Genomic DNA, 21,175 nt, shown 5'->3' on the forward strand with positions numbered 1-21,175 from the left:
GACTTTGTCCTTTGACTGAGGAAGACCTGTTTGTTGCTCTCTCTACTTTTTTGCTCCAAATAATGGCTTCAGTAGTAGCATCAGCTGGTGCATCTGCCCCACCACCACCACCACAACCACCAAGAGGACCAGCTCCAAATTATATTGGTGGTCAAGAACAGGAGGAGGAGGAAGAGGAAGAGGAGGAGGGGAGAAGAAGATGGCTGCCAGAAGAAAATACACCTTACAAACCCAAACCACACATTGTATGGCAGTTTTTTTCAATCCCAGAGGGGAAAAAAAAGGTGAATGCGCCCAAGGTGACTTGCCTCATCTGCAATGATGAACTTTCACGGAACAACCCAAACAAAAAATATTCTTTTGGTAACTATACCATGATTCGGCACATGACCAGAAAGCACCCAAACAACTACTCTCGTGCAGAGTTCAGGGAACTGGCCAGTAACCTCCCCCAGTCATCAAGGACCCCCTCCCAAAGAAACCAACCCACTTCATCAGAACCAGAAACATCCGAGGTGATGCCTTGCATTCAGCCGAGATTTGCTGATTTTAAAATCACTTGTTCTGCATGTGGCAAGCTTATCGCCTATGGCGAAAAAAGCGTTAAGCTCATCGTCCTTGCAGGTGATAATCACAAGTGCCCCAAAAAGAAGTAATTTTTTGGGTTTTTTGTTTTTTTGCTCCAGTTGAGCCAGTTTCAATTCCCTTTTTTTGTTTCTCCCCCTAAAAAAATACAAAAAAAATATAAAACTGTTTTGAAAAGCCCAAAAAAGTTCAAAAAGTTCAAAAAACACAAAAAAAATATAAAACAACAAAAAGAAGAAAAAAAAAAGTTCTTTTTAGAACTACCTCCAATTTCTAAATCAAAACTTCATTTTTTAAAAACTCTGTCACCTTTTTTCCTCATAGTACACTCCCAGGGCCGCTCCCCGGTGCGCGCACCGGGCGCTTCCCCCGCGCAAAACGAAAAAAAAAAAAATATTTTAAATGCCCCGCGGGGCCCTTTTATAGCCCCCACATCAAACCTAGGGGATCAAAGGGGTCTATCCCTGACGCCTTATGGTCAGTTCCCCCTTTGTTTTAGCCACCTCTTATGTCTCGATTTTACCGAGACACAAGATGGCGGCCGCTCTGGACTGTTTCGAATGTTTACAGACACCCGAGAGCCAATCAGCTTTCCATGCGCACCTCGCGTCACGCGCCCGGAGCGCTCCCTGGTGCGCGCACCGGTGCGCTGCTATAGATATATATATTTTTTGGAACCTAAATTACTCAAAATCCACTGCAGCACATATCTTGAGACATAGCAAAGGCACATCAGGCTACCAATCCCTACAATTTTGCCAAATTTGGTGGAAATCCATACAGCCGTTCGGGTTAAAAGTGAAATCGACCGCCCTATGGAAATTAACATGGGGAAAACGCGTTTTGGGACCCCCCTTTTATCTCGGCCCCCGCTTGACGTATCCCCCCCAAACTTTCAAGGAAGGACCGGAGCTCGACGAGACCATTTTCAGGAAATTTTCAGGCAGATTCGTCAACCGGTGCCAAAGTTATTCCAAATAGAATTTTGAGATTTAACATTGAAAAAAATCCTAACTATAACTACCTACTGGCGATCGCAGCGTGATCAAGGGCTTCCCGCCCGAAACGCGTCGCTGGTTCTGTTTTAATCTGTAAATAAAAAATACCATCTTTGCTGAATTGCTGGTCCGGTCCTCTTCCTTGCTGGCGCGGAGGCGGTGTCTGCGAGCGCAGAGCAGGCTGGGGAGGAATCTTTTTTCATATATATATATATATATATATATATATATATATATATATATATATATATATATATATAAACCATAGGTTTTACAGAAGTTATAGTTAGGAATTAGCATTTAAAAAACCTTAGAAATTCACTGAAAAAAAACATAGGTTTCATGGACGTTATAGTTAATTGGACATTTCACTCATATAAAACCAGAGAAATCCGCCTGTTCTGGTTAGTTGAGCTAACTATAACTAGCATGCCCACAATGCACTGCTGATGATGTCATATATTACATCACTCATGACATGGTCAGTGACATCAATGATGACATCACTGATGACATCTCAAATGACATCACTGATGACATCATCCAGTGACTGTGTGTTTCTGTAAAGGTTAAATATGGTATATATATATATATATATATATATATATATACATGCCAAGGTGTATTGAAGAATTAATGCATTTACAAATACCTTAAGAGATTATTTAGTAGGTGCGTGACTGACTGTATAAGTGGGTAATTGAACGTGTCTTACTGAATGCATGGGTTAGTGACTAAACAGTGTAAAAGTCTGTGTTAGTCTCTTCGTTGGTGTGTAAGCAACTGCATGGGTTGCTGAATAACTACATGAGTGTCTAAATAAGTTATTGATTTATAGTCTGAGTATCTCTATGAGTCCCTGAGTGTCTGTGTGGGTGGATGCGTGGGGGGGTGTATGAGTCTGTGCATAGATGTCTAAGTGGATGATTCAGTGGTTGTATGGATTATAAAGTGCATCTGGGGAGGGCTGTATGGGTGAGTTAGTGTGTGTATGGGTGTGTTGGTGAGTGAATGAATGTCTCAGTGGTATATCCGTGAATAACTACATGTGTTATAAGGCACTATATGTGAGTGTTGGAGTATATAAATGAGTATAAGTGACACTAAGTTATTTGAAGAGTGTGTGGCTAAATATGTGTCTGCTTCTATCGGTGATTGTATAACACAGTAAATATGTGTTAGTATCTGTATAAATAAGTGATGTAGTATGTCTAAAAATAACAAAGGTGGTGTGTATAACTGTATACATGAGCAAATAGGTATGTAGTTGATTATTTGCTTTACTAACTAGGTGTGTGAGTAACTCTATGGATGAGTGGCAGAGTGTGACTGCATGTATAGATGTATGAGTGCATATTATAGTCCTGTATTGAGGAGTAACTACAAGTGTAAGTGAATATATGTCTGTGTAGACCTATGAAATAGTGAGTGGTATGTTGTATATGGCATTCTTGAGTGTACGGTTTCAAAAATAGTACTCTGCAATTTAGAATGCGTGTGTCAAAGTTTATAATAGGGAAGGTGCACGGGGGGGCGGAGCTTGCCGGCGTCAATGGCGGACACGTGAGCGTTTGGCTCCTCGCCTATGCCCCTTTAATATCCCAAAATAACATCCTTCAAAGTGCCTAGCCCGGCCCTAATACCTCTGTGCTCCCCCCGGTGGCCCCCGGGACCTTGAGGAGGTGTTCGGAGATCCGGCCGACTGCGGCTTGCGGAGACGTAAAGAGAGTCCCCCAGCGGCCGCGGACTGGGCCTGAATCCGCTGCCTGTCCTGAATAGCCAGCCGAGCGGCGTCACCCGGCGTGCGGCTCGGGCTGTGCCGCAGAAGCCGGTGGCTCGGATCCTCCGCCGAGTCCCGAAAAGTTAGTTGGCGGTGACCAGCGTCCTCCCCCCTCCTGATACTACTCCGCCTCGGATATTGGGGCATTCACACCGGCGGTGCCTTTGCTGGCCGCCCAGTGGCAAAGTCGAGCAGCCGATTGAGGTGCACCTCGGGAGACTGGCACCGGCGGACCGCCCCTGGCCCGGTCTGCACTGGACGGAGTACTTGGCGGCGAGGGAGCATACGTGCCGGGCAGGAACCTGACTGGAGGAGTGCTGCCTGGGGCACGGTGACGCCGACGGGCAACTCGGGGACACTGCCAGATATTCGCCGCTGCCCTGAGCTATAACTGTGAGTACACAGTTGGGATCCGGTGGTTTGGTGGAGCACAAGACTGGGACAGCGCTTGCTGAGGGCCCCCGCTGTTGAGCCCGGTTCTCAGCCGAGTGGATGCGGAAGTGAGCGACCCCGTGGTTGCGTGTGGAGGCAGCCTCCAACAGTGACCAGTGGCTGACTGCAGGCTTTTATAGTAGCCGCCATCTTGGGATCTGACTGCACTGGCAGTTGAGCGGACTCTGGGGTAATCGTGCACTGCGACAAGGCTGGGCCCAGGTATAGATCTGCAGCAGCGCTGGGCCGTGTCGACCTGGGCGGCGGCGGTGATAGTGGCGACTGCGGCTGAGGGCCCTGACGATGGCGGCCTGACCCCTGGGACCCTGAGGAGAGGTGGGTCCCCTGCACTTAGACAATCTCCATACTAGGCTGGATCCCTGGCTTAAGAGGTTCGATACAGAGGGGCTGTGTAGTGCTGTATAGACTTTGCGAGTTCGATGGGGCAGTGATTCTGCTGGCCGCCGCGGGCCACCAATCTGGTGCTGTGTGCAACAGGACTCCAGGAACTGCCGTCCCTACTACTAGGTGTCCCCACTGGAGATCTGGCCTTGGACACGGGGAGCGTGTTGACCTCCGAAGCGCGCGGCATACCACTAGAATACTCCTACTGGGTACAGACGACGGCGCGGCGGGCCTCCTTAATGTCCAGCAGGATAGCCATGGGGAAGAACGACAGAACGCAGGCTAAACTCTCCTTTGAGCAGCGTAGGACCAAGACGAGGGAGGTGCCAGCCACAGAGGCGCTGATCTCCGAGACCTGCTGGTCTCCATGGAAAAGGGAATACAAGACAGTATAGCGGCCATTGAAACCAAAATTGACGCCCTGACATATCGTATGGATCGCATGTCGGAACATGTTGACAAGCATGCTGAACGTCTCGACATGGCGGAAAGACGGCTGACGGAGGCGGAAGAGGCGCAGTCGGAGTGGGACAAAGACCGAAAGCAGTTTGGCAGACTTCTACAGGTGATCCAAGACAAGTCAGAAGATTTGGAGGCGAGGTCACGGAGTTCCAACATTCGTATCACGGGAGTGGCGGAGACCACACAGACTGGTAAAATGGAGCTCTTCGTCGAGAAACTCTTGAAGGTGCTACTTGGAGAAGATGTCTTTTCACCCATGTTCATTGTTGAAAGGGCTCACCGCACCCTGGGTCCTAAACCTAAGCCGGGCGCGCTCCCCCGCCCCATAATAGCGAAACTTCTGAACTATCGGGATAGAGACACGGCGCTTCGCCTGGCCAAGGACAAAGGCAAGCTGCAGTATGAGGGCATGGACATCTCCATCTACCCGGATTTTACCGCTAAAGTGCAGGAGGAAAGGAGGCAATTCGCTTCATACAAAAAGCAGCTGCGGGAACTGGGTTTGGACTACGCCATGATGTATCCCGCAAAGCTCCGGATCAATGGTCCAGAGAGCGCAGGGACGAACAGAGGAGCAGCTACGACAACACTAATGCTGCCTCGCAAATGGATGAGCAAGACTGAACATGCAGTGACAGCGTGCCTTGGGCGAGACTCCGTTAAGTTTGGTACACTTCCTTCTTGTGGGCTTGCGCAGCGCTGGGGGCGGTGGGCGGCAGCTTTGGCCTGTGTTGGCGGCTCCCACTGGACCATGTGATGGAGGAGCCAAGTGGGCACACTGGTGGGTGAAAATGCGTTGCTTTATCTCTGTGTTTGGAATAGCTGGGAGGAATCCTTACCCTGGGCTGATGCTCCGCGTTGCGGATCTCATCACATGAGTGGGTGGCTGCAGAGACAGAGGACTCCGGGGAGCCCTGAGTCACGGGGGGGGGTGAGGTGGATCATGCCATTGGACTTGTTGTTCTGGGTCTAGCTTATGGCACTGAACCACCTGCTGGGGCCAGGCACAGGGGCGCGCTATCTTTGCGGTGTTGGGCAGTTGGGATACTGATTCTGGCTGGCAACGTCCGCCCCAGTGCTTTTGGCTGTGAGGCTCCGGTGTGAGCCAGTTAAAGGGCTGGTTTGAGTCTGCTATTTCTGGGATGAAGGGGGGTGGTTATGGGCTCTGTCTGACCTGGTTGGGGGTGGTCGGCTGTGGGCGGGTTGGGGATTGGTTGGCCGGGTTGGGGGAGGCCAGCTTTGTGCGAGGGGTGAGTTATGTTGTGGAATGTAATTGCTGTTTAGATTGTGGGGTTTTGAAATCAATGCCATGCAATGTGTTGCCTGATGATAAGACAAGCGTGAGAACATGCCATGACAGAATTGCTATCTGCGACCTATGGTGTTCACAGTTGGGATGACTAGCACTAATGGAGGAGACACCGCACACACCCCGCTGGAATTAAAGATGTTGACGTGGAATGTGCGGGGGCTTAATGATTACCGTAAACTACGTAAGGTCCTAAGTTACTTGCACAGACACCATGTTGACCTAGCTCTCCTCCAGGAGACCCACCTCCCATCCACTAGCAGGATGTTGCAGGCCTGGGGGCTCGGGGGACATATTGTGGCTGCAGGGTTCACGACACAATCCAGAGGCGTGCTTACCTGGGTCAGCCCTACCTCCCAACTAAAGCTGGTTCCACTGGCATCTGACCCGGAGGGTCGGTTTGTTATTGCTAGATGTGTGGGTAGGGGCCTTGATCTGTTGGTGGTTAATGTCTACGGCCCAAATTATGATTGCCCTGAATTCTACACAAATCTTTCGGCGCAATGCAGAACATTCGCTTCTACCAGAGCACTGTGGGGTGGTGACTTTAACTTTGTATTTGACCCTGCCCTGGATAGGTCTTCGGGGCCTGCCCGGAGGCCCGTGGCCTCGGCCGCACACATGAAGGCGGAATTAATTAAATTGGACCTGGTGGATGTGTGGAGAAGCAAACACCCCACGAAAGGTGGCTTCACTCACTACTCTGCATTCCACAATATTCACACCAGAATCGATTACTGGCTAGTGTCACAGGCTATGATGGATAACGTTCGGAGGTGCGAGGTGCTCCCCCGTACTCTCTCGGACCACTCCCCCATACTGCTGCATCTAGTGACCCCAAGGAGGATTATCCCCCCCTTTACCTGGAGGTTTCCCCCTTACTCCCTGCTGGATGAGGCTTTTCGGGGCGAACTGGCGGACAATATTGATATGTTTTTTGAAACAAATCTGGGGACCATCGACATCTTTCAGGCCATATGGGACGCGTTTAAGGCCTACATCAGGGGCATGGTGATGTCCAAACACTCGAGTGTGCTTCGGTCGATTAGTCGAGATTTGACAACACTTGAATCCCGACTGTCTGACTTAGAGGGACAACAATTGGGTGATCCTGGGACGAACATCGGTTCCCAATTTAAACTCCTGCTGACATAATACCATGAGCTAGCCGACAGGGAGATGCTACACATGGGAAAATATGCGACGGCTCGAACTTACGGGGAGGGGGATAGACCGGGGGCACTTTTGGGATAGACCGGGGGCACTTTTGGCTAGAATGGTGCGCGGCACCAGAAGACCTCTGGTGGTGGACGAACTTCACACACCGGAGGGAGAGGTAATCTCGGACGAGGAGGAGGTCCTTCAAACATTTCGGCAGTACTATGCCGAGCTGTACAAGTCCAGATGGCTACGAGTTGAGGAAGAGATAGATGACTACCTCGAGCATATCGCCATGCCATTCTTACCGGACTCAGACAGAGAATTCTTGATGTCCCCCATTCAGGAGGACGAGATACTGGAGGCACTGGCGAGCATGCGATCAGGTAGTGCACCGGGCTCCGACGGATTGACAGTGGGCTTTTACAAGACGTTTAAAGACAAGCTAGTCCCGCACCTGATCACCCTCTTCGATGATATTTGCGAGGAAGGTACAATGCCCCTCTCAATGAGGGAGGCCCTACTCGTTGCCATTCTAAAGCCGGGGAAGCCCCCGGAGTCCTGCGGTTCATACAGGCCGCTCTCCATGTTAAACGTGGATGCAAAACTCTTTGCTAAAGTGCTGGCCAACAGCTTGGCGCTATTGGTTCCGGACCTGGTAGCCCCTGAACAGGCCGGCTTCGTCCCCAACAGGAACCTGACGTATAATATCCGCACAGTGCTAGGGACAATGCAGCACGTGCGTCAGGAAAACACTGCCCTAACAGTTTTCCTGGATATGGAAAAGGCCTTTGACTCTGTGGAGTGGCCTTTCATGATCAGAGTTCTTTGGAAACTGGGCCTGGGGGAACCGTTCTTGCAGAGGCTGGGGGCCCTGTACTACCAGCCCACGGCGAGGCTGAAGATAGGGAACAGAGTCACTGACCCTTTTGACATCAGCAGAGGTACCAGGCAGGGGTGCCCTCTCTCGCCCCTCCTATATGCACTGGTTGCGGAACCACTGGCTTGTGCTATTAGAGAATACCACAGCTTGGAAGGTATCAGCTTTCCTACATATAAAATAGGCATCTCAACGTATGCCGATGATACCCTTCTGTACGTCCGCGGCCCGGAGTCGAACCTATCAGCCGTTCTGCGAGAGGTTGTGCGCTTTGGCGCTCTCTCCGGGCTGAAAGTGAACTGGGATAAATCAATCGCCTTCCCCCTGACGCCCGTGACGCAGCCTTTTGATATGGAGTACCCCCTGAAATGGACCACTGAATCTGTTAGATACCTAGGCATACAACTGCACACTGACCCGGATGTTTTAGTCAGGGACAATTATGGCGTAGCATACACTAAACTTGTAGAGGATGTGGATGCATGGTGTAAGCTTCCGCTATCCCTCATGGGCAGAATAGCTATCATGAAAATGATTGTACTGCTGAGGTTCTTATTCCTCTTCAACAATATTCCGGTGGTCCTATCGAAGGCTTTTTTCAAACAACTTACGCAAGTGCTTATCAGGCTGGCGTGGGGGGGCAAGCAACCTAGAGTTCAGTGGGCGACGCTGATGCTCCCTTGTGAAATGGGGGGCCTGGGAGCCCCCGATATGGAAAGGTACTACCGTATTGCGCAAGCGTCTCATTTACACTTTTGGATCCATGGGGACCCGCGCATACCACATGTGACGCTGGAGCGCCTGTTTGCGGAGCCTCTCCCCCTCCCGGCCACCGTCTGTGTTCCGGAAGATCGCTCCATTGGCCAACTAGACTCCCTCAAGTCTACCAATCACGCATGGCATGCGTTGTCCCGTGCGCGTGACTGTCGATTCCTGTATTCGCGGAGTGCGAGCGATGCCACAAGCCGGTTGCAGACTTTATCCACATGGCGTGGTACTGCCCGGGCATTCTGAAATTCTGGGCGGAGGTTTTCACGGAGCTCAATGCGATATTGGGCTCAGAGTTGACTTACGGCCCAGCGCTGGCTCTGCTGGGGTACTCTAAGCCACTCCCGGTGTCTCAGCGTCGACTAGTTGATATGGCCTTACTGATCGCTAGGAGGTTGGTGGCCCGGTGCTGGATGAGCGGGCCTCTCCCCACCAAGAAGAGATGGGCGGGTGACTTACTCTACTGCTGCACTCAGTCAGAACTTTATAGTGAGCTACTCCCCACTAGAAGTAGGCCTAAAAACTTCTGGGGTCTCTACCAGGCATACATGCAGCAGGATGAAGAGGAGAACTCGGACGACGCTGAGGCGCTGGACCACCCGGAATTTCCGGAGGGTAGGGTGGAGCAGATGCCATAGTATTTATTGGAGGAGGCTATGGGAGGGGGGCGTGCGGTGAATAGTAATAGGATGAGCCGGGTCCTGTCCGGGTGGCCTGGGTTGGGGAGAAGGGTTCCCGGGGTATTCACTGTAGGTAGTGAATATTAGCATACTGTCACCTCCGATAGGAGTACACCACCAGGAGCATTATTGCAGGCACACGGGGGGAGGGTTGGTTGGGGTAGTTAGTTTGTTTCTGGACTGTTTTCGTATTTCTAAGGCCTTAGACACAAGCGATCACCAAATGCTTGCTAGCGCTACCGGTCCAATATATCCTGCTGATTGGTTGTTACTGAGCAATGTTGACTTTGGAGGATTGCTGCTATGTACGCCGCCTGGCCCCCGGGATGCCGGCTAAATGGCTGTGTCCAACATAACTGAGCTAAGTGATCCAGTCGCACTGTTAAGTCTGAACATGCAATATTATGTGCAGTATGTCTTTAATAAAAAAAAATAAAAAAAATAGGGAAGGTGCACTGTTAAAAGAACCTAATCATTAACATATCCAAGGAAACACTGACCCATTGTCAAATAGCCACACTACAACGTGGCACGTCATTTGTACCAACGTATCAATCAAATGAGCCTGAAACCGAAGCCAGCTTATTTAAAGTCATGAGGAACATCAGACTTAAACATTTTTTCACCGATGTGGCCCCCGAGTCCACAGGAGAAACTGGAGACACTCATATGGGCTTAAGGAGCAAAAGCTCATTCATGGCACCAGTTAGTCACAAAATATTTGACTCCTATGAGACCATCATGATGAACGAAATTAAGGAACTGTTTAAGAAACCTGTTACAAAAACACCAATTTTACCATCAGAGAAAGGCAAGCGATCAATCAAATTGTCAACAATCAGAATATAGTTTGCTGCAAAGCTGACAAACGAGGTGCACTCGTGATAAAGGATTCAGACTTCTACAAAAGGAGTGTTGGTGAACATGTACACAATGTTGATTTATACATGAAACTACCCCAGGATCCAACAAGGGAATTTGCTAAAATATTAATAACCATTGTGGAGAATGCCTGCTCAATGGGTGTGATCACTGATAAGGACAAAAAATATTTGATACAAGAATACCGGTGGAGCCCCAGTTTGCATATTCTTCCCAAAATACACAAGGATTCTAAAAAACCACTGTTCCGTCCAATTGTGTCTACGAAGGGATCCATCCATGAACCAATTGGAAGGTACTTAGACAAACATCTACAACCAATAGTGAAAGAAATAATTACTTACATATGCAACACAACAGATTTCGTAACCAGATTAAACGGCACCACTTTGGATCCTACCATGACAATAACTTTATTCACCATTGATGTATGTGCGCTCTAAACATCCATTCCGCACAACAGAGGCATAGAAGGAATTGAATTGTTTCTAATCAACCACAACATCAGACAAGAATTGAAGATCTTCGTCTTAGAACTACTTCAATACACCTTAAATCATAGTTACTTTACATGGAACGACTTTTTCTTACAATTAGCCGAATCATCTATGGGCAATTGTGCGGCTCCCAGCTAAGCTAAATTGTTTATGCATCGTCTGGAACTGGACAACATCTTATCCAACTCGAGATGGAATGAGAAGATCCTGAGATTTTGGCGCTATATTGATGACATCTTTCTCATATGGAAAGGGCCTCTAGATGAGATTAAGGACTTTATTACATTCATCAACAATATAGACGACCACATTCAAGTCACACATTCGGTCAGCACAGAAAGTATTTCATTCCTAGATGTACTAGTGACATGCAAAAACAACAGAATTGAGACAGATGTATACACAAAGAGTCGAGACAGGAACAATTCTTTACATTTTGACAGCTGTCATCCGATGTCCTTAAACGACATCTGCCGTATTCTCAATTGTTAAGAATAAAAAGAATCTCTTTACAGGCCAGTACATGCGTGGAGAATCAGAACAAAACGCTCGCAAAATTCAAGGAAAGGAATTATCCAGAAACGGTTTTGACCAGAGCAAAAAAAAGGGCAGGAACAATCAATAGACCTGAATTACTAACAACTCGATCAAGAGAAACAACCAGCAACAGACCAGTATTTGTGTTCAAATTTTCAACCAGGAGTTATTAGGTAAAGAAAATCATACAACATTTTTTTGGTGTCCTGGGGACCTCAGGACACAAGTGGACTTCATCCCCCGAGCAGCAGTACGCCAGGAGGTGCGTGTAAAAAGGGGGCGTTGCCCCAGACCACTCTCAGCAATCCATCTGTGTGGGACTTCCTAGAGACAACAGGAGGGCTAGTTGGCCCCCAGGGACCCTCAGGAGGCAAGGGGACTTCATCCCTCAACCAAGAGCACTCCAGGAGGTGCGTTTGCAGAGTGGTGGAGAAGGAGAGCATGGCCTGTGTCCACCTCTCAGCAATCCCACTGTGTGGGGCTTACTGAAGGTAAGAGGTAGGCTAGTTGGCCCCTAAGGACCCCAGCAGCGAAGTGGACTTTAATCTCCATCCAAGAGCACACCAGGGAGCGCGTTTACAGAATGGTGGGCAAAGGGGGCGTGGCCTGCTATGAGAACTTAGCAATCCTGCTGTGTGGGACGTAATGGAGGTAATAGGAGGGGTAGTTTGCCCCCCAGGACATCCTTGGAGGCCAACTACTTATCTATTACCTCCAGTAAGCCCCACACAGTGGGATTGCTGAAACGTTTTAGGAGGCCATGCCCCCCTCTCTTCATCACTCTGCAAACGTGTCCTGGCAGACTACGGGATGAGGGATGAAGTCCAATTTACTCCTGAGGGACTCTGGGAGCCAAGAAGCCCTCCTGGTACCTCCTGTAAGTCCTACACAGCGGAATTCCTGAGCGCTGATCGGAGGCCCAGCACCCTTTCTCCACCACTCTGCAAACGTGACTACTAGTTAAAGAAGTGTTTGCAATGTAATAGGTTTTGCATTTGCGAGAGTTAGAGCTATTGGCTTTGTAAATGTAAAAGTTTTTACTAAAGTTTTTTGGAGTGGAATCATGTGGTAAGTTGTGCGGTGAGATTATGTGGAAAGAAAGTATGTGGTATTTAGTGTATAGGAATTATGTAGAGTGGGACTGTGTTATAGAGAGTAATTAAAACCAACTCCTCATCCACCAACACCAATCAGAGACCTGACACCAACCACCTAAAATGCATCCTGCTCAACACCCGCTCGATCCACAGACACGCCATCGACCTCTGGAATCTACTAGACACCATCTCACCGGACGTCGCCTTCCTAACAGAAACATGGATGAATGCCACTTCAGCCCCAGACATCACCATTGCCATCCCGGAAGGATACAAGATCATCCGCAAGGACCGCATCAAGCAAACAGGAGGAGGCATCGCTATCGTCCATAAGAACTCCATCCGCATCTCAACCAGCTCAGACGTCAACCTTGCCAGCGCCGAACACCTCCACTTCCAAATCCACACCGACCCCAAGACCACACTCAGAGGCACCCTCCTCTACCGGCCTCCAGGACCCCGTGCACAATTCAGTGATGACATCACTGACTTTATCACCCCACACGCCCTCCCCTCCGAGGACTACATTCTATTGGGAGACCTCAATTTTCACCTGGAAAAGAGCAACGACAGTAGCGCCACCACCCTTCTGGACAATCTTGCCAACCTCGGACTCAAACAACTTGTCACTACCCCCACCCACATTGCAGGTCACACACTCGGTCCCATCTTCACCTCCAGCAAACATGTCTCATTCAGTCACACCACAGCTCTCCATTGGACGGACCACAGCTGCGTTCACTTTACCTACAATAAGACCACAATCCACAACCATCCTCAATCCACCCTGCGAAGAAACTGGAATAAAATCACCATCGACCAAATCTTCTCATCGCTTCTTCTAAACCCCCCCGTCCAACCCTCTAACCCCGACCAAGCAGCCATTAACCTCACCCAATGGCTATCCAACAGCGCCGACATCCTAGCACCGTTGAAAAAACGTCAAAGCAAACTTGGCAGCAAAAACGCCTCCTGGTTCAACGATCTTAAGAAATCGAAGAAATTCTGTCGCTCCCTCGAGAAGGCCGGAAAAAAGACCCAAACACCAGCACCAGGGACGCCTTCAAAAACGCCACCCGCATACACCACCAACTAATCCGGTCTGCCAATAAAGCCGCATTCAAAGACCGACTAGATAACAACGCCCACAACAGCAAGGAATTATTCAACATCGTCAAAGAATTTACCAACCCATCAGCCAACTCCAACGACATCACCCCCTCCCAAGCCCTCTGCGACTCCCTAGCTTCCTTCTTCTACAACAAAATCGCAGACATCCACAACAGCTTCGACAACCGACCCGGAGACCAACCCACCCAACCTTCTGCAGGACCTTCACCCCCTTGAACATCCTCAACGACTGGAACCCAATCTCCACTGAGGACACCATCCGCCTGATGAACTCCATCCACTCAGGATACCCAACTGACCCATGCCCTCACCACATCTTCAACAAAGCAGACTCCATCATAGCACCACACCTCCGAGATGTCATCAACTGCTCCCTCAACACCGCCACCTTCCCTGAAAGCTGGAAACACACAGAACTCAGTGCCCTTCTGAAAAAACCCACTGCTGACCCCACCGAACTAAAAAACTACCGCCCCATCTCGCTTCTTCCATTCCCGGCCAAAGTCATCGAGAAAGCCGTCAACAACCAGCTCGCCGCCTCCTCGAAACCAACAAATCCCTCGACTCCTCACAGTCCGGCTTCCGAGCCAAACACAGCACGGAGACCGCCCTCATCGCCGCAACAGACGACATTCGAACTCTCCTGGACAATGGAGACACAGTCGCCCTCATCCTCCTCGACCTCTCCGCAGCCTTCGACACAGTCTGCCACAACACCCTTCTACAGCGTCTCAGAAACATCGGTATCCAAGGAAAAGCACTGGAATGGATCACCTCGTTCCTCACCGGAAGAACCCAGCGAGTCCGCCTCCCACCATTCAAGTCAGAGGCCACTGAAGTCATCTGCGGCGTGCCACAAGGATCGTCACTCAGCCCCACCCTCTTCAACGTATACATGAGCCCCCTTGCGACCATCGCTCGCCAGCACAATCTCAACATCATCTCCTACGCTGACGACACTCAACTGATCCTCTCACTCACCAAAGACCCTAACACGGCCAAAATCAACTTACACGAAGGAATGAAAGAAGTAGCCGAGTGGATGAAGCACAGCCGTCTGAAACTAAACTCAGACAAAACAGAAGTCCTCATCTTAGGCACCTCCCCCTCCGCCGGGGATGACTCTTGGTGGCCAGAGGCCCTTGGTAAAGCACCCATCCCGACGGATCACGCACGGAACCTGGGCGTCATCCTGGACTCTTCACTCTCGATGACCAGACAAGTCAACGCCGTTTCATCATCTTGCTTCAACATTCTTCGCATGCTCAAAAAAACATTTCGCTGGATCCCCACCGAAACTAGAAAAACGGTCACCCACGCACTGGTCATGAGCCGCCTGGACTACGGAAACACCCTATACGCCGGTACCACCGCAAAACTCCAGAAAAAACTCCAACGCATCCAGAACGCTTCAGCCAGGCTCATACTAGACATCCCGCGTAAAGAACACATCTCTGGTCACCTGAAAAACCTCCACTGGCTCCCCGTAAATAAGAGGATTACTTTCCGCCTCCTAACCCACGCACACAAAGCACTTTACGAACTTGGACCCGAATGCCTCAACACACGACTGTCCTTCTACACCCCCTCCCGTCAGCTACGATCCTCCAACCAAGCCCTTGCCACTGTACCTCGCATCAACAAAACCACCATGGGAGGTAGATCCTTCTCCTACCTAGCAGCTAAAACCTGGAACTCACTTCCCACTAACCTTCGCCTTACTCAGAACCACCTAGCATTCAGAAAGCAACTTAAAACTTGGATATTCGACAAGTAATTCCCCACCCTTTATCAAGCGCCTTGAGACCCTATGGGTATGTAGCGCGCTATACAAATCTCCTGACTTGACTTGACTTGTTGTGGACTGGTAACCTCCGGTTTAGTCTTCCTCGTTTCCATAGAAGCTCAACTATGAACTCAGTGAGAAAAAAAAAAGGAATCAATGAGGAGCACTTGTGGACCTAGTCAGAGGTATGAGCAGGACCACTGGAATTATGCAACTGTTTGGCTGCACCGACTTTCGCACAATTATACATATTCCGCATTAGCCACATAATCTACCGTCTGCTCCCTAATCTGCAGATTTGAACACAAAAAACCTTGTTTCTAGCTCAAACAGCACAAATGTTACCACAAATGAAGCTACAAGTGTTAAAGCGTGTTGGAAGACCCTTTGCAAACCTAGAATGGTCACCTGTTACTTATTGCTAAATGTAGGTGTTAAATTGGCACTAATGGTGGGCAAGCCACTCTTGCCTCTTTCTGTACCTCTGTTGCCTCTGTCTGCACTTCTCTTGCCTCTTTCTGCACCCCTCTTGCTTCTTGCTGCCCCTCTGTTGCTTCGTTCTGCACCCCTATTGCCTCTTTCTGGACCTCTCTTTCTTCTTTTTGCACTCCACTGGCCTCTTGCGGCACCTCTGTTGCTTTTTTCTGCAGATCTCTTGCCTCTTTCTGTACCTCTCTTGCCTCTTTCTGCACCCCTGTTCCTTCTTTCTGCACCTTTCATGCCCGTTTCTGCACCTCTCTTGCCTCTTTCTGTACCTCTGTTGCTTTTTTCTGCACTTCTCTTGCTCTTTCTGCACCCTTCGTGCCTCTTTCTGTATCCTCTTGCCTCTTTGTGCACCTCTCCTACCTCTTTCTGTGCTCATCTTGTCTCTTTTTGCACCTCTGTTGGTGCTTTCTGAACTGCTCTTGCTTCTTTCTGCACTTTTTTTGCAAATGTCAGCCTCCCTCATGCCTTTTTCTGCACCCTTATTTGCTATTTCTCCGCTTCTCTTGCTTATTTCTGTACTTCTTTCTTCTTTCTTCACTGCTCTTGCTTCTTTCTGCACCTCTCTGGCATATTTCCGTACCCCTCTTACCTCTTTCTGCACCCCGTTCCCTCTTTCTGTATCTTTCTTGCCTGTTTCTGCGCCTCGCTTGCTTCTTGCTGCACCTCTGTTGCTTCTTTCTGCACTTCTCTTGCTTCTTTCTGCACCCCTTTTCCCTCTTTCTGTACTCCATTTGCTTCCTTTCGCACCTCTCCTGCCTCTTTCTGGACTCTTCTTGCCTCTTTCTGCATTTCGGTTGGTTCTTTTGTGCTGCTCTTGCTTCTTTCTACACCTCTCTTGTACATTTCTGCACCCCCTTGCCTTGTTCGGCACATGTCGTTTCAACTTTCTGCAACTCTCTTGCCGCTGTCTGCACACCTGTTCCCTCTTTCTGCACCTTTTTCCTGTTTCTGCAACTTTTTTGCCTCTTTCTTCACTTCTCTTGCCTCCTTCTGTACCCCTGTTGCTTCTTTCTGCACTCGTCTTCCCTCTTTCTGCACCTCTCTTGGTTCTTTCTACACCCTTCTTCCTTTTCTTGTGTCCCTCTTGCCTCTTTCTGCAGATCTCTTGTCATTTTCTGTACCTCTGTTGCCTCTTTCTGTGCCTCACTTGCCTCTTTCTGCACTTCTCTTTCTTCTTTTTACACCTTTGTTGCTTTTTTCAGCAATTCTTTTGCCTCTTTCTGCACTTCTCTTGCTTGTTTCTGCACCTCTCTTGCGTCTTTTTGCACCTCCGTTGCCTCTTTCTGCACCTCACTTGCTTCTTTCTGAACCCCTCTTGCCTCTTTCTGTACCCTTCCTTCCTCTTTCTACACCTTTCCTGCCTGTTTCTGCACCTCTCTCGCCTCTTTCTGTACCTCTGTTGCTTTTTTCTGAACTTCTCTTGCCTCTTTCTGCACCCTTTGCGTCTCTTTCAGCACCTCTGTTGCATCTTTCTGCACTTCTCTTCCTTCTTTCTGCACCCCTGCTGCCTCTTTCTGCACCACTCTTGCCTCTTTTTGCTCCTCTGTTGGTTCTTTCTGCACTGCTCTTGCTTCTTTCTGCACCTCTGTTGCCTTTTTCTGCACCTCATTTGCTTTTTTCAGCAATTCTCCTGCTTCTTTCTGCACTTCCCTTGTTGTCTTCTGTACCTCTCTTGCGTCTTTCTGCACCTCTGTTGCCTCTTTCTGTACCTCATTTGCTTCTTTCTGCATCCCTCTTGCTTCTTTCTGCACCCCTTGGGCCTCTTTTTGCACCCCTGTTCCCTCTTTCTGTACCTTTCCTGCCTGTTTCTGCACCTCTCTTGCCCTTTTCTGTACCTCTGTTGCTTCTTTCTGCACTTCTCTTGCTCTTTCTGCACCCTTCGCGCCTCTAGTAATCTTATTCAAAAGTGTAAAAGTACTCACAAGTGTAAGTTACCTTTGTGAATTAGGCTGTATATCTCTGACTCCAGTTGCGGCAGACTCGGGAGTTTTATGGAGTGATTTTAAAAAAGCACAAGCAGAGTCAAACACTGAAATGAGCATGTGGCTTTGTTTAGAAGGGGTTGGTTGATGTGCAACGGAGGGTTGGCAGCCCAAGTGGGTTGGGCTTGGTTTGTCTGAGTGGTTTGTTCTGTCTTCACATTAGAGGGCAGTAATGTTTTGCTCGAGGTGTCCTATTTAGGAGTCTCATTGTGCTTGCATGTCACAAGGTGGGAAAGGCTTCCTCTGGGTGGCCTGTTCGATTGGCTTGTTCTGCAGTTCTGCAGCTTAGGTGGCGGCAGTGGTTCTCTCTGGGTGGCTCGTTCAGTCTGCATGTTATAAGGAGGCACAGGCTCTCCCTGGAAGGTTCATTCAGTAGGTCTGCATGTTACAAGGTGGCGATGGTTCTCTCGGGGTGGCTCGTTCTTCCTACACATTACAAGGTGGCAGTGGACCTCTCTCGGCACCTATGTAGGTGCTTAGTTCTGCAGGTCTGCATATGTTAGGAGATGTCAATAGCTCTCTCTGGATGGCTTGTCTGACTGGCTTCCTGTCGCTCCACGTTAAAAGGTGGCAGTGGCTCTCTGGCTGATCTGTCTCAGTGGTTCCTTCTGCAAGTCTGCACATGTGAGAAAGTGGTGATGGTTCACTCCTATTAGCCTGTCTGGGTAGTTTGTTCTGTCTGCTCAAGTTAGGCTCATTCTGTAGCTTTCGTGGATGGCTTCATTGAGAGCTGAACTCTTACCCATTTCCCTGCTTCTTTTCACAGTCTATGTCTGCCTTCAGGCAAAGTATTGTCCTCTCTCTGGCCCCATGCTGTTATTGTCTCAACATAAAGAATGCCTAATGTCTTCGCTGCTTACCCTTACAACTCTTTAATCAGTCAGCCAGTCGTGATTCTACCACCTGGTACCCATGATCCAGCCACAAAGTGCTTGGTTGTGTATACAGAGCTTGCGCTCTTACTGCCTATCGATACACTCCTGCTGTGGAAATGATTGATGCACCATTTCCCTTCCAGAAAGCTAACATTCATTTATTTCAATCTTACAGGAAATGGATCGATGAAGAGCAACATGAGTACCTTTTTTCAATATCATGAAAAACCTGGAATTTTCAAATCTGTGGCACAAAAGAGGAAAGTAAACATGGTCCAGAACATTTCTGAGATAAGACATTCCAATAGCCAGATGCCACCAGCGAGTACTCAAGAACAAGGAGGAGAGAAAAGTGCAGATTGGCCAAGAGCTTGCAGTGCTCTGCAGAAGTCGACACCCTACGAGTGGAGATTAGACAAGAGCTGTGAGAGTACAGTGAAAAACAACAGTGTTCTCTGTGAATCAACCACACCGCAAAGTAGCAAACCATACACACATGCTGACAGTGAGCAAACCAGCCCGAAGAGCTGCTATGTACAATATCATCAAGAACTCAACTTACAAGGAAGATATGCATGTACTGAATGTGGTAAAAGCTTTGGAGCGATGTCAAGTTTGCTCATACACAGGAGAATACATACAGGGGAGAGACCTTATCATTGTACCGTGTGTGGAAAGAGCTTCAATCAAATAGGAGCTTTAAATAGGCACCAAAAAATGCACACAGGAGAAAGACTGCATCGGTGCACTGTATGCGGAAAAGGATTCAACCGAAAGGACTACCTGCAGGTCCACAAGAAAATACACCCAAACATGGTAGACAATTGTGAGTTCCATCTAGTGGAAATTATGTAAATACCAAAGTGTGGACCATGAGCGAATATGGGAGCACATGGAGTTGTTATCGTCCTTTTACCAATGCATAGAAAAGAGAGTTATAAGAGACATCCAGATAGAATTAAAGACAACTACACATATATGGCTCAGAAGAAGAAATGGTATTGCAATTGATTGTCAAGTCTTCCCCACAAATAGTGAGAGGAATAAGGATGGCCAGTGATGATTGCAGCATCTGGTCTAAACCGTGAAGTGTATAAATCGTTCTAGATGTGTTGTGGCTCGTTGATTTTGTGACCGAACTTAGAAATTGAGTCTATGAAAGGGACTAGGTATGGACCCCATAAAGAAGCTAAGTGTTAACAATAATCTGGATTTACTTTGAGAGAATAGTAGCAACCGTTGTCTCTTGATGAAGGTCCTGACCTGGTATACAAACAAAAGAAGCTGAGTGTAGAGTTGCCATCCCAAGACTACAGTGTGTGTTAGATGTACATTACCAGAAAAACGTCAGAGAAATGTGAGGAAGGAGGTGGGTGGAATGTTATAGGTATACCTAAAAACCAAGAAAGCAGATATACATCACTCCCTTTACAAAAACACAGTGAGTATAGGTCCATCATTGTAGGTTTGGAAACAGGCTTTTACTCAACAAAGAGCGAAATGCGCAGTCAATTTTACAGCATTGCGTAAAAAGAACCGGCAGTGTGCCCCACTTCTTAAAAACCTGAAAAAGACGTATACTTGACTCCGTCCTTGGAGGTTATGGCTCTTTTCTTCCAGTATCAAACAAAGTACCAGATATCTTTTAACCCACTAGTGCAATCCATCTCCACGCAATAGCTAGATCTAACTCTTAGCATGGGTATTAAGAGGTCTGCCGGCAGCTTTTCTACAGGGCTGAGTCTATCCACAGACTGCCACGCCCACTGGCTAAAGTGTAGACACTAGAAATGGCCGCCTGCCACTCCTTATAGCACTAAAAACTCCTGAAAACACAGCTAATAGTTGCCCTGCCCACTCACATGTGTCCAAGTCTTATGTGGTAGTCCTAGAAGGTTAAACACTTACTGTTTTAGGCCATGGGCATTGTTTTGGGGCAGTGGAGCAGGGAAACAGCGCTTCTGTCCAGCTGTTGGACCTAGGTGGAGCCACCAATTCAACTGAGGCAGCTCCTATAGCCATGTTAACCAACTTGTCGTAAAACGAGGATAGTGGAAGATAGCAGTTGGTGTTGCCTTCCATTGGTATCTTGCAGCTGGATTTGAAATCAGGCTGATGGAGTCTAGAGACCTGCTGATGAAGATCTTGGTAGTAGGAGAAAGTCTTCTCATCTGGTGACCACTTGGCAGAGGACAAAGCCCGCAGATGTGGTCCAGGAACTAAGTGATGCTTCAAAGAGGATGTGAGAGTAAAAAAAGAATTGTTTGTGAAGTAGTATTGATGTAGCAGGGAACCGACCACAGGCAGTGTATGAAGCAGTGCAGATTATGTGACCTCAAGTCGTCTTTGGGAAGAGAGGCTCTGTGCACAAAACCTTGAATACATTTTTAATCTCCAAAAACCTTAACATTCAATCCAATATTGCTGCAAAAATGACCGACCAGA

At 48.5% G+C, this 21,175-nt stretch overlaps 1 protein-coding gene across 1 annotated transcript in view; it reads left to right on the plus strand.

The window, feature by feature from the left end:
* The window catches only part of LOC147660680 (uncharacterized), a gene marked incomplete at its 5' end in the record, with an annotated part of 41,060 nt that extends 21,440 nt beyond the window's left edge, over window positions 1–19,620 (plus strand). Inside the window, one exon of the mRNA XM_086951540.1 lies at window positions 18,906–19,620. Coding sequence (XP_086807666.1) covers window positions 18,906–19,585 — 680 coding nt within the window. The remainder of the gene's footprint in view (window positions 1–18,905) is intronic.
* Window positions 19,621–21,175: the final 1,555 nt, after the last annotated feature.

This window comes from Lissotriton vulgaris, unplaced genomic scaffold, assembly GCF_964263255.1.
Source record: "Lissotriton vulgaris unplaced genomic scaffold, aLisVul1.2 SCAFFOLD_3920, whole genome shotgun sequence".
Lineage (NCBI taxonomy): Eukaryota > Metazoa > Chordata > Amphibia > Caudata > Salamandridae > Lissotriton > Lissotriton vulgaris.